Source organism: Manis pentadactyla, chromosome 3 (genome assembly GCF_030020395.1).
Source record: "Manis pentadactyla isolate mManPen7 chromosome 3, mManPen7.hap1, whole genome shotgun sequence".
Classification (NCBI taxonomy): Eukaryota; Metazoa; Chordata; class Mammalia; order Pholidota; family Manidae; genus Manis; species Manis pentadactyla.
This window is the reverse complement of record NC_080021.1, coordinates 172,530,418-172,544,399: the sequence shown is the minus strand read 5'-3', so window position 1 is coordinate 172,544,399 and position 13,982 is coordinate 172,530,418. Positions and strand designations below refer to the sequence as shown.

Below are 13,982 nucleotides of genomic sequence, written 5' to 3'. Positions count from 1 at the left end.
TTAGGCATGTAGCTAAGATTTGAAAACCCTCATTATCTCAAAGAAGCAAAGACACCTTAAGGTCACATAGTATAGCCAGTCCTTTATGTTCTTAATGGCAGTAAACTAGTCCAGTTCCTTTCAAAAGAAATTGTATTTGGAATACCATTTAACAGTGTTTTCCATTACCCAAGATGTATCCTCTGAAAGTGTAGTCATAAAATAGGTCTTTGATATTATCTGTAGCCTTTACATTATATTTTAATGCTTGCTTGAATGTATGAGACTGTATTATATCCACTGATATATGATGCAGGATAGTTTCAGCTGTATATCCAGATTAACAGTGGCTTAAGTCATATGGCAGTTTATTTCTTTGTCAAGTAAAAGAGGTCCAGGGCAGATTGTACATGGAAGATATGGAAGTACCACAGTAATCCAAGACCCAGGCAACTTCCATCCTTCTGCTCTACCATCTAATAAATGGCTTTCAACCTCAAAGACACCTCCTGGTCCAAGATGGCTGCAGCTACAGGAGACTTCCTTTAGACCCTCTCAGTAAAACTTCCCAAAACTCAGTTATATGGTTACACTGTATCAAGGGAGCTTGGAAATATAGCTTGTTAAGCAGGGTGATTTGCTGTCCTCAACAATTTAGGTATTATGTCATTAGGAAATTAAAAGGATTTGAATAGGCAATATGCAGTCTCTCCACAAATGAGAAATATCACTTTCCTATATCTGTATGTCGATGGGGAAAACCAAGAACAGAGCAAACTATATGAGGAATATTGAGAGCTCATGTTAAGCCTGAGATGCCTATGACACACCCAAATGGAGATGTGGAGAAAGCAGTGCATATGGAGCCTGGAGCTTGGGAGAGAGGTCAGAGCTATGGATGTAAATTTGGGAGTCACACAATATAGGTGTTGTTTATAGCTACAGAATTAGATAAGAATACCTAGCTAATCAATAGCAAAGAGGAGGCCAAGGATTAACCCTGGGGACTCCAAAATTTAGAGTCTGGGAAGAAGAGGGAGGCCCAGCAAAGAAGACTGAGCTGGGCAGAGAACCAGGAGAGAATGGTATCCAAGAAGCCAATAGAAGTCTTCCAAAGCAGGGCAGTGAAAAGGTGACAACGTCCATGAATTGGCCACTGAGAGCAAAGAATTGTAGTAGAAAGATAAAGAGCCATGGACAGAAAGCAGAGTGCTTCACATCAGGAGTTTGGAAGTGGTGCAGTTATAGAGAATGCTGAGACCTGGGGTGTCATTGCAGGAGTGGGAGGATACGGTAAGCTGCAGGAAAGGGTAGCTGGAAGCGGGCAGCTCAGTGCAGCGAAGAGCCAAGGGCTGCAGGGTCACTTGCCTAAAGCCACCAAAGGTGGTGACAGGAGAAACGGGGGAAAGAGAAATAGAGAACTGGGTTCTAGTGTCTTTGGGAATGAAGGGAGGGTGACAAGAAAGTCAGAATAGAGGTAGAAGAAGTAGCTTGTGCTTCAAAGGAGGGAGGAAGGAAAGTCTGGAAGTAGTGAGGACGGGGGGATAGAATGTGGAGCATGTGGAGACACAAGCAGCTGTCCCTTTCAAAGCTCCTGGGAGGAAAGCGGCCTTCAGAAAACAGCTGGAACAAAAAGGCAAAGTGAATATTCAGAGAAGAGGTTTAGGACATAGAGACAGATTTACCAATAGCAGAGGTAGGAAGCTGAGTCTGGTCAGGGATTTTCAGAGCCCCATGGACATTAGGTTCTGGATGGTGATGGATGACCCAGAGATTCTGCTGAAGTGAACGGGGGTGTAGCGTGGAATGGGAACAGCTTAACAATGCTTTAGAAGGTCCTGCTTAGGACTGGTCCCTAGACAGTTTGCAGAGGTAAAGTAAGGTATATCTTCCCAGGAGAGGGGAGCTCTGGAGAACTCCCTTAAATACAGCAGGGGGTGAGGAAGTCTGGGCCAGGAGATAGGCCTTTGTCAGTCCAGGGAGAGAGAGTTCAGTCCAGCTGAGGAAGACTTTCCCTCCAAATGTGACCAGTGATGTGATGCCCTGCCTCAGAGAGGAGTGAGGAGTCCAGGACGCCTCCCTCAGGAGAGAATTCCCACAATGGGCACCTTGATGTCCCTTCCAGTCCCATGTCCAAGATTCTGTCCTAGTACCTTTTATTAAATGTAATGGTAGACATTGATTTGCAGTCTACTTTTAAGACTACTTTCTAAAAACTTGATCTTGCATTTTAGTTAAGGTGCCACCAAGACTGTCATATGTAGGTTTCTGCACCACAGCTTCTGAAATATAAGGCCTGAGTATTACTTAACCCAGTTCATAGACAGACTCTTTGTTAATGTGGTTATATATAGCAAATAGTGCATTAAATAGTTCCTATGAAATAGACCTTTCAAAGAAAAAAAACTATATTCCCTCTTAGTTACATAATACAAACTTATAGCAGAGTAGAAATGTTAATCACAAATTAAATTTAACCATCATTTTTATTGTAAAAACATTGCATGCATACAGAGGTATGCATACAAAGAATAAAATGAGACTAAAAAATGAGTCTCTCTTTTACCCCGGATTCCATTCATTCCTTAGGATCAAACACTTCTATCAGTTTTTTAACATATGCTCTTTTATTCCGTGCACCATTCTATACCTAGCTTTTGTTCATTAAGATAGCTTGGAGATATTTCCATACCAGTACTTTTAAATTTCCCTCATTTCTTTTAGCATCCACACAGTATTCTACTGCTTGACTCTTCCATGATGGATTCAATCAGTCCCCTTTTGATGAACATTTAAAATATTTCCATTTTTATTTATCCAATTATTACAAAAACATTACATGAGAATCTTTGTTCTATATAGTTAACACTACTGAATAGGAGATTTATATATACTAAAATTCCTCAAAATAGAAATACCAAAAGATATACACATTTCAAATTTCAAAAGATATTTCCAGATTGCCCTCCAAGGGAATTTCACTAATTTACATTCCCACCAACTCTGACTGAGAGAGCCTCAAACAAATTTAAATAAGTTTTTTGAACAGAGATTCAAACTAACTTTATTAAAAAGCAGATAAGCCTTTGTATTTATCTTCTAATTTAGTTGTTGGAGAAACTTGAATTTCTACCAAAGCTGGATTAAAACCAGGATACTGGTGTGATGGAGCCTTCGTCCTCTCTAATTAAATGACAGAGCTCTTACTCCTTCACTGAGTATATAGTTTCCCCCACAGCATGTGCCCTTCTTACCACAAGACCAGTGATATCCTAGCAGAAAGTCTCACAAGTAACTACAAGTTAACTTTCTACCTTCCACTGACCAAAGTGGGGATCCCCTGTTGTGCACAGACACCATTTCCAATACCATGTTACGTTTCATTCATTCCAGGTTTATGTTTAACTCATTCAGCCCAACTTTCCAGAACCAGAGGATTTTTCTGGGCATTTGAACAGATGCTCTCTGTAAGGCTGGGCCTTATCCAAAAAGTAAATATATTTAACTCACCAGTTATTAACCAGTTATTTTCAGAGATGTATTCTTACAAGTACCTCCCTGGGGCTGGGTCTTAGGAAGACAGCAGCCTAGTGAGTATGCATAACCAGATGAACCAGCTAGTAGCCAGCATCAGATCTGTCAAAGACCAAACCAGCTGTGTGGGTAAATCCACAGTCTTCCTGAAAACCAGGACCAAGGAAGTCTTCTGATTAGAATACATCCAGCTTTTCAAACTTCACTGCATCTTATTTTCATGATCTAAATAGTCAGCAGTAAAAGCAGAAAGATGGGACCTGACAAGTAAAGGCAGACTTCGCCACACTGCATATGTAGAAGGTGTGAAGTGTCAGCAGAAGGCAATTGTGGATGCTTCTTTTTGTCTATTTCTGACATCCCTAGAGCTGAAAATGTTAAGTTGCCTTCATCAGTCAAACCTGAATACTGTTATTATAAATTAATAATATAATTTCCTGCCCCCATGATGCTTCCTCCAAGAAAAAAAAAGTGAGAATCTGTTTTACCAGGAGGCTGGCATGTTCAATTAAGCATGGTAGGTTTCTCTTTTGATTAAATCTGAAATGAACTGAATCATCTCATTTTAGTCATGGGCCAGTAAGCCTCCAGTCAGTTTTAGTTAAACTCTCAGCATGTGTCGGAACTTTTGTTGCAAACCCATGATTCAAATGACATTTATAGCTTATGATGTAAAGTTGAGGATTCAAAAAATAGGAAATAAGAACTCAAATTAATGGCAATTTGCAGACTCATGAAATCCAGGTGACAAGATAGGATGTATATACATGAAATAGTGGCTGCTACTAAATAAATGGTAGCCAGATCTAACATCTTTCACTTTACATCAAGTAATTGGGTAATATACAGGTGCATCATAAGAACAAACTGTTTTTGTTAAGTTCTGTTTTTTATATATAAATCAGGGTAACCATTCAGCACATATATATTGAGCACCTACTATTTGCCAGGTGCTGTAAACAAATTAAAACCCTGCCCAAATGAATACATTAATGTCACAGCCCATTTGCAGAGAGACATACCCAATTTATGGGCTTTGACAAACTGGCTGAAGAGATATTTTCCACCCATTAGGGTGGCAGTGGGGCTGGCTGTCGGTGAGTCTTGGGATCTGAAGCCTGCCTTGGTGAAGCAATCCACTATTTGTTTATCTCATAGACAGCCACAGGGTGCAAGGGATGGGAACAAGAAGACATTCAAACCTTCTATTTGTCAGCCCCTACCTGGCTCAGAACTCCAAAGCTGAAATCAGACAAACCCCTTTGAGAATTATTGTGTGTAAGCCATTTATATCTGTGCGTACAACATAGAAATGTTCAGAAAATTAAGTTCCTAAAACAACAAGCACGTGACCTAAAATTAAAAGAACTTTAGCTCTCAAGCAGTGTCAGCCTCAGCTAAGGTCAGTAAATTGGCTCTTTTCCTGAAACATTGTATTCTGCCATGTGATACCTGCCTCAGCTTTTTGGTTTGTAAAATTCCAATTTTACCTGAACTTGATCAGATTATCTTATTGGGAAAAAAAGAGAGTGAGTTTCAAAACGGACAAACATTAGTTGGAAACACTCTTAGACTCTGGAGACTTAATAGTAACATTAACCAGGACGAGTCTAGTGAGTTTCCTGCAGCGCTGGTCCTTCCTTATTTCTCTAACCACAAAAGGAACATAAACTTCATATAGATTTTTAAGCATCAAGCACTCCAAGCACCTCACATACACACACACACACATGCCATACACACATTCCCTTTGTTGTTTGTGTTGATGTTGTTCATAAACACTTCCTGTGGACCAGCCTAAGAAGTAAGTACTGTGGGACAAATGAAAAGTAGCATCCTGGAGGGGCCCCAAGGGCAAGGAAAGAGGGCCAGTAAAACGCCTCTAAGGATCTATAATTGCTGAGAGGCATCAGAGTCCTGTGATAGAGAGAAGCACCAGGTGCCTTGCTGGCCCAGGAAAGGGACTTAGGGGAAGCTTGCTTAATTCTTAAAAGGAGTAAGACAAGCAATAAGAAGTGTGGAGCATTCCAAGCCATGTGACGGGTAGATTGGAGGGATATAGGCAATATGATTAAAAGTTAGGAGACTAAGAGACTGTAACCAACATCCAGGCTGGCAGGATTGTCGCTACAGTTCAAAGGTAGACTCAACAGGACTTGGCAACTAATTGGATATGAGTTCAGGAGGGTGTCTAAGATGGCTGGACAGCACAGGGAGCAAGGGAACAACACAAGCAGAAGAGCAGGTTTCCAGGAAGGAAGATGATGTGTGGGAGTTTGTGGCACATTGAGGGACTTCCAAGTGAAGATGTTCAGGAGTCTATTGGATAAGAGAACCTGGGCCAGCGATCTGACTTCAGGAATTGTTGGTATTCAGGTGGTGGTCCATTGGGTACTTTGGGAATATGTGAGGAGTGAGCACTTAAGGGGCACTCTCAGGAGCCCTTGAAAATCAAAGAGGATTTTGAGGAGAGGGGTGAGGAATATCGGATGCATGGAGACACAGGGAGAAGAAAATGCTGACAAATGCCAGGTGTGAAGAGGAAGGGAACAAAGGAGCTGTAAGGGCACAGAGGCACCAGCACAGGCTGGTCTTCCCAGAGGCTTGGCTATGGAGGGAGGGCAAGAGAAGGCATTGCCTGCAGGGAACCTACAGTCAAGAGAAAGATTCCCAACTTGAGGGACTGAGCCATGATTATATGCTGAGCAGAAAGGGAAGGACTGAAGATTGAAGATGACTGATTAGGCAAAGTCCCTGGAGAGGCAAGAAACTGGAATAAAGGACAAAAAAATACCAACTTTTGAAAGACATTGGAAGTCTTCCAAAATATTTATAAGCATACCCTCATATTTCCAATGATAAAGTGACCCTGCCTGGGGAGCTGATAGAAACAATTCCCATGTGGACATATCCATTCTTTATGGGCGATTCCAAAGGACATTCTGAAGGAAAATTATTTTTAAAAGCCTTAATAAGGAAATCTGGCTGCTTCATTTCATTATGTGATGGATTTGGCCACCACTTGAGATACAATTATGTAATATTCTCATTAATTACAAAAGCTAGTTCTATGACTATGTCTATAAATATAACTATAACTAAATTACATTAACATCTTTATTTGGTTCATTTATAAAATATTTAGTAAAGACACTACAAAACACTTTATTAGTTTAGTTTCCATTAATGTCAATGTAATCTTCTAGCAAATAGTTTTATATAATGCTTCACAAAAATTAGAAAAAATAATTTAGAAGTACTTCAAAAATACATTCAAGAATAAATAAACTCTATGTTCTTGGTGTTTTTTTAAGGTGAAATTAATTACTTTTAATATTATTCTTTTAAGAATAAAAATCAGGCCAAATACTTTTAGGTAAAGAGCCACACCATGAGGACAATTTGTAGAATGGAAGAGGAGTTTATTCCTTCAAGCTGCAAGGCAGTGTCTCATATCTTGGAAGTTTACTAATCTCTGAGTTTCCATGCCCTCCTGAGAAGGTCCCTACCACCAGAGCATGAGTCTTAAGTCCTTATGTCTTGTGTCTCTCTGACTCCAGGCTGTGAACTTTACAAGGGCACAAACTGGATGCATCTTGTTCACCAAATATTGGCACACAGCACAGGTTTGGTTAGTATTTGCAGAATGAAGGTTGGCTGTGACTCATACTGACTTGAAAGGAAAGCTCAGACTTCCCAGGGGAACTGATACAGTGAGAACCTCACCGTACATGATTCAGTGAGTGTGTATGACATACCTGTCACGCACTATTCTGAGACACTTGAGGGATACAAAGATGGTGGAGAGAAGTCCCTTCCCCAGAGAAGCCTGCCCTCTGGTGGGGAAAGCAGACGCGTGGGCGGCAAGCCGAGATAAGGGCTATGCATGGTACAAAGTGCCACGGGAATGATGGATTTCTACTTGGAAAGGAAGGGTGTGGGCATCCACAGAGGAAGCATAAGGCTGAGCTTTCAGTAAGGCCTTGGCAAATGAAGAGCATCTTAATAAAGAAGGAGCAGCCAAAGCCCAGCTTTTCCTTCTCCGCTCTCCTGTGCTCACCACGCCTCCTCTTCTATCACAAAGGCCCCTGTGAGCACCCACCTTGTCAGCCCTGACCACATGCAGAAGGGGGATGGCTGGCATGCCCCTCTGTGTGTTTGGAGAATGAACACCTAGTCCACCCCGTTTTCCTGTTTACTTTCCGATAGTTCCTGGGGGTCCCACAGGTAGACTCTCAGCCCTACTGGGGCCATGGGTTTGGGTAGACCTGAAAGGCTTTTCTTTGGTCATTAGTCAATAAGAAACATATTAAGGAGTGATAAGTTCATCTACTTGCCTGGAAACCACAAACAAGAATTTTTGGAGCTCTCCTGGGCGATGGAGATACAGCAGTGAACAAAACCGATGGAAATCCCTACCCTCGTGGAGCTCGACTGCTAATAGAAAGCAACAGATAATCAATAGTAATGATGATATCGTATATTAAATGGTGATAAATGCTTTGGAGAAAATAACCTAGGAATAGGAAATGCTGGAGAAAGAAGCTGCAACTTTAAATAGGCTGCTCAGTGAAGCCTCAGTGAGAAGATGACATTTAAACAAATTCTTAAAGAAAGGAGTTGAAAGTGGATCTCAAGGATCTCTGGGAGAAGAACATTCCAGGTAGGGGGACCAGCAAATGCCATGGCTCTGAGGTAGGACAGTGCCCAGTGTTTTCAAGAAACAGCAAGGAGTCTAGCATGGCTGAGCGGAGTGGGCTAGGAGATGGGGAAGTGGGGATGAAGCTGGGGGCCTACATGGATAAACCTCACTGGGTAGAATCTTGCAAGTCACTGGAAAGATTCTGGCTTTCACTCTGACCTGGGGACCAGTGCAAGATCTTACACAGAGAAGTGAGTAGCATGATCTGATTCACTGATCACTAAGGTTGCTGGGATGAGATGAGCCTGGGGGACAGAGAGGTAAAGGTGGAAGGGGTGACAAGTTAAGAGACCAGCAGGACTGTTGTTGGGCCCAGAGGGTGAAGAGGGAGAAATGTTTAGAATCTGAAATATTTTACAAGTAGAGACCAGACTTGCTGATGGATACCACGTGGAGTGTGAGTAAAAGAGAGGAACCCAGGATGACCCCAAGGTTGGTGCTTGTTTTTTGTTCCATCAGTTCCAATGCCTTCTCAGAGTGACAACTGCCTGTCCTCCTGCCTTGAGTCAATGATTCCAGAAAATATAGGCAATAAATAAACAGAAGGAAAGGTCAGTTGTATCTTTGCTTTTAAGCTACATGCCAAGCCATGAAGTTCAAAGACAGAGACAGAAAAGGCAGAACTGAAAACACAAAAATAGATCTTAAAACACTATTTTCAAGTTTCCCTTCTGTTCCATTTTTTTTTTCTTCTCCCAGAGGTCTGTTCACTGAGGTGTGCGTGGCCTCTCCCTTTGCAACCGTGCATCTCTGCCCCGTCTCTTCCTTGTCACTGATGCTCAGAATGTTCTATGGCAGCCAGAAGCTAATCTGATCACCAACCCAAAGGGTACCTTTGCAACGCTGCCTATTATGGGAAACAGGTGAAGGAATTTCCAGGGGCTGTTTTAATTAATTAATAGCAGTAACAAAAGCAAAATTCATAAAGGAAATCAGTGTACAGACCCTCCCAAGGTTATTTTGCAATGCATCTTGGAGCTTCTGTATTATGTCAGGGTGGTTGGATCAAGGAATTTGATCCCTGGCAGTTTTTAAATTTTGTTCATAGTCACATTAGGCCCTTATGCTTTGATTTTTCTCCTTCCACATTTCCCTACCACCCCCTCAACACACACCCCTGAGGACATACTTTTGCAAACTTCAGACCAAGCAAAACTATATTAAAATTGTGTGCCAGGTTTTGACGTAGGTGCCTCACGATTTGAGCAGTTTGCTATTTCTGAGATTTTAAGTATACAAATATATGTCTCTATATAAAAATACAACACTTTAAGGGTTTGCAGCACAACAGAGCATATTTTTTAAGGTTGCCTAAAACATGTTAAAAATCACTCCTTCCCTCACTTTGAAAAGTACTTAAAAATGTCTTCATTTTTTTATCCCCAGGCACAAAGCTACAGTTGTTTCTTAGATCTGTCCCTCTGTGTCAACCCTTAGGCCAACATGGAATCCATGCCTGAAATAGTTTATGAAAGCAGTCTTTTACTGCCAAGGTCTCCTGTACCTGAGGCCGCTAAATATCAATTCTATTGTCAATATCAATCTTTTTATTTTCAGCACTTTATGGGAAGAATGTCTTTTTATTAAATTCCATAATAAGAACAGACATTTCTGGGTAACAATTCCTGAACATTTACTGTATGTTAGAGGCCATCAGAACACCTGAAGTGTGCTGACCCATTGAGCCTTCCAACTACTGTCTGAGAAGAGTGCTCTTACTATCCCCATTTTAAAATGCCGAGCCTGGACAGAGAGGAGTTAAAAGCTGTGTGCACCCAGAAGTTCTCTTGAGCCAACACAAATCCACTGTGCAATCCAATGGTTTCTTGCATGTACTCTGTCCTCACAGGTGATGGGAGAAAGCTGATCACCATCTTCCCACTTGAATATTGCAAAGGTTTGGTGTTTAAAACACAGAAGGCCATCTCCATCACACTGACCTTCTGAATTTTAAGAAGGTGCAAAATGATTCCTTTTCCTAATTAGTTTTGGGACTAACTCTGGAGGACTTAACTGAAACCTGAGCACCAGTCCAAGAAGCTGGCCAGGATGCTTTAACTGTCAGGTCAGGATGTAGCTAATTCTCCAGCCCTGCAGGTGTGGGTTGAGAGAGGAGTTTATCACTGATTCTCCTGAAGCCATGTCACTCTTGCCCCTGAGCTTTTAGTTGGTTGGTTTTTCTTTTTCCTCTTATTTTCAGACTTCTTCCAATGCCAGGCATTGTGATAAGCCCCTTGAACCCATTTTCTCACTTACACCTTGCATCTAATTCATGAGCCAATGCTACTGGAATCCTGATTAGCAGATGAGAATATTAAAACTCAGAAATAGTCAGAAACTTAGGGAAACTTACCCAGCAGAGCCAATGAGAGAGGCAGGGCTTAAACCCACATCTACTCGCCTCTAAGTCACAGCCTTTTAACAGCAATACTCCACTGTCCCCAGCAGACCACACCTTCTTGGGGTTCCCCCCAGCTTGCGGCTTTGCCCTGAGCTGGTCCTGAAGGTGCCAAGCCTTCCTACCCACCAGGCACTAAAGGTCACCTTGGGAGTCACAGGGTCTGTACTGGCTTCTGCACCAGGAACCTCTCGCTTTATTTTTGTCCCGTTAGCTTCAACCATGCAGCTTTTCCCGGAGGGTGCCCCCGGGGTGATCCCTGACGCCTCCACCGGGAGATTTTACGTGGTTTGCGTTCTCAGGCTCCTCCTACCACCCCCAGGAGCACACCTGTGTGCTGAAAGCTGGAGGTGGACCTTTAACCGTGGCTTTTCTAGAAACAAATCTTTAAGAGAAAATCCTTTTAGGCTACGGGGCAGCCACTGTCAGCACTCAGAAGGCAGCATGGTAATCAAGCCATGCTAACTGGGACAAAGGTTGGACTAAGAAGTTGAAGTGGGTGGGGAAGTTAGCTCCCCAGCCTGCCTCTGCAGCTTTGCCTTGCTGCCCCAGGGCTAAACCCCGAGAGAGAAAATAAAGCTGATCCTCCCCACCTCTCAGCAGCAAAGGACTTTAAAGTGCTGCTCCCATGGGAAAAGCACTGACCAAGGATTTAGAAAAGCCTTGTGACCTGTGCAGATGTTTGAGAACCTCCGACATCCCAATTCTAGCATCATTTCCTACCCTATTTCCCCAGCCCTCAATAGAGAATTTGGGGCAAACAACCCATGAGTGACAGTAGCCAACATTCTTCTGAAAGATGCTTGCTGGCAGGCAGAGCAGCTGACCCTTCCATCCTTTTGGCTTCCTTTTATAATCATTTCTCTCTGGTAGACATCTGAGCTCTGGAAATGTTCTTGTAACCATAATCAATATGCAATTAGCTGGTTTCTGTCAAATATTTTCTCTGGCCATGATTCATGACTTTGGGGCATTACTTGGATTAGGTTATTTCAGGTTTGATTTCTACAGTCTTATTTGTTTCCTCTTCAGAATGCTTTCTTGCTTTATTATTATTTTGTATATTATTTTAGATTAACAATTTTGGCTAGCTTTATTTCATAGAGCTGCAGAATGCTCTAAGTTCAAAGACTGACCCTGAGAGCACAGGAGCATTTTTTTAGGAGAAGCATCATCTCTATAAAGTTTCAGAACGTCCTTTTTCCTCTTCGGGGATTTTCAGCAAATACTTTGAGGACCTCTTGGGGTCGTCTTCCACAAGAAGTACCCTTCTTTAGGCTTAAGGCTGCCGAGTTCCAAGAGCCATACTTCATTGTCTATCTACCTGGGCAACCTCCAGCAACAACACCCCCTGCCCACCTCCTCCTTTCTTGAATTCCTTCTTTACTCTTTCTTCTCTTTCTTGTTCTCTTTTACCTCCTCTGTCTCCTAGTTCCCAGGTTTTCTTATCTTTCCCATTCCCAGAGTTTCCCTTAGAGAATAAGTAGAAGCACCCAGATTCCAAATGCCTTCCAGCATGGTGAACCTAATGCTGACCTTCAACATCCCTCAGTGCTGGACATGATGCCCATCGCCTCATCCTGCTTTCTCATTCCCTGGGAGGCCCAAGCGGCAGGCTGACCTCCTTCTCTCTGTGTGCTGTCACCTCCCTACTTCCTGGGAGAGCGTACCCCCTGGTGCACATTCCTTGCTTCAACCAAGGCATGCGCCTCTTAGGGGCTGCTTTGTGGAAGCAAGGAGTCTAGGTTTCTGACGAGGGGAGCTTGTGAGCAGACAGGGCTCTGCTGTGTCACCTTCATCACTGGAATCAGCTGATCGTGCTCTAGTTTACAGCTTCTGTCACTCCCCACCAGCCACACAAGGTCACCCACAATTTCTATGCACTGGGAGGGGAGGGAAGGTGAATACCAACATCCATCCTAGAAGAAGAGACTCAAGAGCATTGCGGTTTGGTTTGGGTTGAGTTTAGTCTACTAGGAAAGTAGAATAGATCCCCTGTTCATGTGATGCCTGAGAAGCCAGCCAATAACAAATGCCTAGTGGGAAAAACTGTAGGGGTTGTGGTATTTTGAGGGACATATCATATCTGAATCTAGGCAACAGTCAGTTTAAAATGAGGCTCCTGTGTACCTTAAATGTTCCTCGGTAGTGGCGGGTAGACAAAAAAGGATTAGAGGTGAAAGAAAAAATGCTGTTTCACTAATCTCTACACTTTTGCATGCTTTTTTTTCTATGCTTGTTGCATGCGTCTACCCATTAATTATGTCAATAATGGAGAAGCAATGAAGCGTTATCCTTGTACAACTGTTTTAAATGATGACTCTGAGAATGGTATTTTTTCCAGCACCTTTCCCCAGCGTGTCATCACCAACAGACATTACTTGCTGCACTAAATCCCCCAGTGGAATCAGTTGCCTCCTTGGTGCTGTAGCTGCAGCCAACTCGGCTAATTCAGAAAACTATGATGCATGCTTCCAACTCACTTAGAAACTGCATAAGAAATCTTAATTAAGATAAATTTTTGAAAACCAGAGTCAAAGCAAAAGACCCGTCCGTGGCTTGTCTTTCCATCATCAAAAGCCAATTCTAGGATGAGCATTTAATGCCGGAGAAATGGCAATGCTTTCAGAGCAACTCTGTTTCTTTAGACCAATGTGCATCTCAGCAGTTTCTGTGATGGTTGGTACTTTCGTTTATTTTGTAAGCAATTGGGAAGGAGGGCAGAAGTCCAAGTCAAACCTTTCATCTATGGTCTGGCAGCTTGAGATTTTCAAATAGAGATTCGGGCTGAAGAATCCACAAAGGTAAGGTACCCTTCCTGCAGGTCCAAGGGCACCTGGGTTGGACAGAAAGCTGTGGTCGCCGCAGTAGTGCAGCGTAACTGAGGAAGCTGTGTGTCTGCTTTGCCAATACTTCACTCTTCGTCACAAGCCCCTCTCTTCCTCTTCATCCAGTCTCCTTTCTACACTTTCTCTTGCCCCAGGGAGGTTCAGAGAAAAAGCTTCAATTCTCCACAAGATTGCCAAGAAGAAATGCCAGGTGGATGAGAACGAGAGGCAGAATGGGGCCGCCAATCACGTTGGTGAGTGCAGGGAGCTCTCCATCCCATTCCTTCCTGGAGTGCCCAGAGGAGAGCAGAGAGGCAGGACCCACGTGGGCGCCCCTCACTCAGGGCAGACATAAAAGCCCTGCAGCTCTGCCTTTTCCTGGGTGTCAGCAAGCGCTCATTTCCCCTGGTAAGCACAGGGCATGAACGGACACAGGGTGTCGCCTACTAGGGGAACTGCAAGAAAAGTAAAATGATTCTTTGAGGAACCTAAAACAAAAGCAGCTCCCAACAGGGCATCAACCTTTAAGAGTAGAAAAACA

The 13,982-nt window shown here is 42.9% G+C and overlaps 1 protein-coding gene and 1 long non-coding RNA gene across 4 annotated transcripts in view; one reads left to right on the top strand and one right to left on the bottom strand.

The window, feature by feature from the left end:
- LOC130682996 (uncharacterized) overlaps positions 1 to 13,982 on the bottom strand; it is a 206,230-nt gene that overhangs the window by 114,736 nt on the left and 77,512 nt on the right. The window lies entirely within an intron of this gene.
- SLC24A2 (solute carrier family 24 member 2) overlaps positions 1 to 13,982 on the top strand; it is a 207,840-nt gene that overhangs the window by 154,336 nt on the left and 39,522 nt on the right. For all 3 annotated transcript variants that reach the window (XM_036887924.2, XM_036887911.2, XM_036887918.2), the window contains one exon: positions 13,597 to 13,695. In XM_036887924.2, the coding sequence (XP_036743819.2) occupies positions 13,597 to 13,695 (99 nt within the window). The remainder of the gene's footprint in view (positions 1 to 13,596; positions 13,696 to 13,982) is intronic.